We start from the raw sequence: 4,933 nt of genomic DNA, 5'->3' as shown, positions 1-4,933 counted from the left end.
CAAGTACCTAGGTTAATGAAGCTAAATAAAAATGTAATAAAAGAAAATAAACATTCCCTATGGACTTTTATATATCTGTAAATAATAAAATATAAAATTCTAAAGGCTAATGGTACCAAGTTATTACTGGCTTTGTCCCTGAAGACCAGAAACATACATTATATACTACAACTTTCCTGTTTTCAAATAAGCTACTTATTTGTGAGTAAAGTTGAAAATTAACTCATGAACTTGACTCTCACTAAAATAAGTGTTTGCTATTATGATTTTATAACAAAAACTTTTTAATATGAGACTATGTTAAGAAAAACAATTATATATTTTATATTTGAATGAACATTGATATTTTGCTTGTATATGTATGAAACATAAAGGATGAAAAAATTGAATAAACTTTCATATGTATTTTTAGTCAGTTTTGCCAAAAGTCCTATTTTCATGTATATTTAAGCATCCTGTATTCAACCTTTATTTTCCTGTACAGGCCTATTTTTTTTCTGTGACATAAGTTTATTTTAAATGCAAAATAACAATTGGTTGAAAAGTTTGATAAACTGATGGGTAAACACTACAAAAAATTATGAAACTTTTAGTAGTTGAAGAAAAGATATTTCTGACAAGGAAGATAATCTAACTCATAGCAAACATCCAAAAAAATTTCCTACAGGCATTCATTTTTATCTTCCATATTTAGAAATTTTGAAAATCCTTTCTTTACTTATATTTTATTCTTTTAAAGTACTTATTTTCAAATTATTTTATATTATTTATACTAGTATATTTTTTAGTCACAATGCATTTTGTATGGAAAATTTAGTATTTAATTATGAGATTAAAAGGATTAAGACTTTTCCTTAAAAGTAGCAGAGTTTTATTTATTGCTTCATCACTTAACAAAATTTTCAGGAATAAATAAAACCTTTAACTGGAGATAGTTGCAGTTTTAAATTTGCATTAATCCAAATGACTGACATGGGTTATCCAGGAATCTCTTCAATGCATCCTTCATGTCTTTGTTCCTTAGGCTGTAAATGAGGGGGTTCAGCATTGGAATCACCAGGGTGTAGAAGACCGAGGCCATCTTATCAGTATCTAATGAGTGGTTGGTCCTTGGCTGCAAATACATGAAGAGAAGAGTCCCATAGAATACAGTGACAGCCACCATGTGAGAAGCACAGGTGGAAAAGGCTTTTTGCCGCCCTTCTGAAGAGCGTATCCTCAAAATGGCAAGGATGATGTTGAAGTAGGATGTTAGAACAATAATCATAGAGAAAAACAAATTGGTCCCTGAAAAGGTAAATACTGCTGTTTCTGGAATGTAGGTATCAGAACAGGACAATGCTAACAAAGGGACATTGTCACAGTAAAAGTGGTTGATCACATTGGACGAACAGTATGACATAGAAAACACACAAGAGGAGACTGTCAGTGCTGTGGTCAGACCGTAGATGTAAATAAGGGCCACCAGGAGGAGGCAGATCCGCGGACAAACCACCACCAGATAGAGCAGGGGGTTGCAAATAGCCACATAGCGGTCATAGGCCATGGCAGCCAGCAGGAAAATCTCAGCCACAATAAAAACCAGGAATCCACCTAGCTGGGCTGCACATGCATAGTAAGATATGGCTTTCTTTGTAACCAAGAAGTTAACCAACATTTTGGGGGCAATGACAGAAGAATTGCCCAAATTGATGATAGCCAAGTGCTTGAGGAAAAAGTACATGGGGGTTTGAAGCTGAGAGTCCACGCTGGTGAGGATGATGATTCCCAGGTTCCCTGCCAGGGTCAGTCCATAGATGACCAAGAACAGACAGAAAAGAGGAATCTGGAGTTCTGCAAGATCTGAGATTCCCATTAGAATGAATTCAGTCACTTGAGTGCGATTCCCTGCAGCCATATGTTTTGCTGATTTCCTTGATTTCCTCTTTTAATGGGGAAAATGGAAAGAAATTAACAGAGGATAAAATCATTTTTGTTCTGTTAGATGTCAGATTGTTAAATGTTTCATTTAAAATCAATTTACTTCTGCTCAAAAATACTTAAAAGTCTCAGATCTTCCTTGTTTTCCTCTCTATCTTTTCACAAAATTCACATATATTAACTCTGCAGAGACCTGTTTTAGGATCTTACAACTATTTGACCAAAATATTAATGTATTATTCACTGCAGGTTTATATTGAATAAGTTTTATATAAGGTTTATATAAGTTTTATATAAGGTTTATATTGAATAAGTGCACATTATTTTATTATCCTGTTCCACGCATTGATATTAATATGAATATATTAATTATATTAGCACATATTTAATTAATACATACTTAATACACATACACTTGCCTCTGTGAAAGTATTTCCAGTGATTAACGAAAGGTACCTATAAGATGTTGATGAGCTAGAAAAATATCCAGTTATTTTTCCTTAGCTCCTACAGGTCATGATGTCAGACCAGGCCTTGCCATCATTTCTGGGAATTTCCATTTTTCCATGGGAACACTTTCAGTAACACAGTTTTATTTTTAATAATCATTACCACTTCTGCTTGAGCTGCCCTCAGGCAGTCTTATATTTCAATATTGGTCCTTAGCATCAGGGAGAAATTCTTCAGAATCTTCTTTCCTTTATCTCATTTCCTTTCTTCTGCCAAATAAAATAAACCAGTCCTGTCTTATCATTCTGACTTTTAATTTCTCACTCTTTCCTAATGTTTAATTCTGACAGCTCTTTTTTTTTTTTCCTTTCCAACATACACCCCTTTTCCTTAAATGGTTTAAAGTCCATTTTGATTTTTAAAAAGTATAGTGTGGGCAGTTCTGATTTTGTGAAAATTTGATCCATTTGTTTATTTATATAGATAAATGAATAGAAAGCTTAACATTACTTAGTATGTAGTATACACTTCCCTGGTATTTCAGATGGTAAAAAGTCTGCCTGTACTGCAGGAGACCCAGGTTCAATTCCCTCTGGAGAAGGAAATGGCAATCCACTCCAGTATCCTTGCCTGGAAAGTCCCATGGATGGAGGAGACTGGCAGACTATAGTCCATGGGGCCACAAACAGTTGGACATGACTGAGTGACTTCATTCTGTTTTCTTTCTTTCTATCTACACTCTGTGCCCAGAAGTATGTGAAGTATTTTGAAATAATCATCTCATTATTTTGCAGAAGCATCCTAGAAGATGAGTATAACTTTTTTTTTTTTTTTTTGGTCTGATGAGACAATTTAAGCTCAGTGAAATTAAGTTACTCAGTGTCTGTATAGGATATCAGTTAATGACTGATGGTTTTAGAATTTTTTATGTATTTTTGTTTGTTTATTTGGTTTATTAGTCTTTTGGTTATCTGTTAGTCTACCAATTATTAGTTGCGTGATTTTTACTAGGTAATTGTGTCTTCGTGTTTTATAAATTAGATGAGATATTGTACACGTAAACTTAGTTCTCACAAAGTGGAAATAAAGAACATAACATAACTAGCCACGCGGCCTTCAGTACTTGCATGCAGGCTCAGCGGCTGCAGCCTGCAGGCCCTAGAGCACAGGCTTAGTAGTTGTGGTTCATGCACTTAGTTGCAGCACAGTATGTGGGATCTTCCTAGACCAGGAGTTGAACCCGTGTTCCCAGTGTTGACAAGCAGATTTTTAACCACTGAAACCACCGGGGCAGTCTCTTGAATAACTTTTTAAAATGTGGTTTCTTATTTCAGTCCCAGTAACTCATTTTCCCTTACTGGAAATTTTAGAGTTGAGATGAAAATATTAAGTGAATTATAATTTTGCATATTCAAAACACAGGGACAGATGGTATCTGGCTCTACAGTTAAACAAATCCAGATATGTTCTCCTACAACCTGACTCTCTTATATCTGCCTTTTTCGTTTCTCTTAAAAAGATACTCTGTTCCATACATCAAATATGCTTCTAATGAGCTGATCTGATGTTGTTGCACCATCTATGCCTTATTTCTTGCCTTCTACCCTTGCATTTAAAATAAATGCATAAGTAAGCTTTTGATGGGAAATGTAGTGGCAACACTCAAAGCAAAATATCCGTTTGCTATACATAAAGCAAGTCAGTGCATGTTTCACAATGAGATAGTCTATTCAATAAACTCACTCTTAATTTAACAAGAATAAAAAGAGTGTCAATAACAGAAAATATTGTGTAGTTTCAATTTGTGAGGTTAGCTTTTAAAACGGAGACCATGATATGCATCATGGTCTATTATTGGTTACCACTTATCATAAAATATAAAGGATGCAAAGCTTTTTCATTAGGTAAGAACTTGTCGCTGAAATAAAGTCTCTATAAAAGAGCCCCAGTTTTCACCTATGTATTTATAATCTTGTCTGACTTAGAACTTGCTACTGATGGTAGCTGTTTTAATTTTTGAAAAATAGTTTTCTCAAATTTATTTTCAAAATGAACTATTTTGTAGATTTTCTAAAGTAACAGATTTTCAGTGAATAAAATTTAAAAAATACAAATGTTAATCATTTATCTCAAAATGTGAATGAAAAATAATATTGCAAGTTATTTTTTAAATAGATGCTGATGTGATTTCAAGAGTATGCTCCATTGGTCTCTGACTATGGAATTTATCCTAAATGGGTTGTGTTAGGGACAGACGCTGCATCTCAACATGAGCTCTCAGTGTCCACCAGCAGCAGAGAATGACTGCTGACACCAAAACTCTTTCCATCTGCAGGTTTATCACACTGGGCAACACAGAAAACAGGAAGGGAGGAAAACCTTGTTTTTACTGGCATTAAGTAGGAACAGATCTTACTGGAGACATAGAATCTTGTATAAACACAGAGTTTCCTATGTGGTGTAGTGTGCCTCTAAAACATCCATCAATTCTGCAGAAAACATTTATAAATTAAGGTAAAATATAATTCCTTAGTCAGACTTTGTTATTCTGTGCAAAAAGTCA

At 34.1% G+C, this 4,933-nt stretch overlaps 1 protein-coding gene across 1 annotated transcript; it reads right to left on the bottom strand.

The window, feature by feature from the left end:
• Positions 1-943: 943 nt before the first annotated feature.
• On the bottom strand, positions 944-1,897 carry LOC110144580 (olfactory receptor 8J2-like). Its single transcript, XM_020904520.2, has one exon. The coding sequence runs from the start codon at positions 1,895-1,897 to the stop codon at positions 944-946; it is 954 nt and encodes a 317-aa protein (XP_020760179.2).
• Positions 1,898-4,933: the final 3,036 nt, after the last annotated feature.

This window comes from Odocoileus virginianus, chromosome 10, assembly GCF_023699985.2.
Source record: "Odocoileus virginianus isolate 20LAN1187 ecotype Illinois chromosome 10, Ovbor_1.2, whole genome shotgun sequence".
Lineage (NCBI taxonomy): Eukaryota > Metazoa > Chordata > Mammalia > Artiodactyla > Cervidae > Odocoileus > Odocoileus virginianus.
The sequence above is the reverse complement of the archived record's forward strand: the minus strand, read 5'-3'. Positions and strand labels throughout refer to the sequence as shown.

What these genes read in the sequence shown, in the direction of transcription:
- LOC110144580 (XM_020904520.2), bottom strand. Translation starts at nt 1,897, where the DNA reads ATGGCTGCAGGGAATCGCACTCAAGTGACTGAATTCATTCTAATGGGA.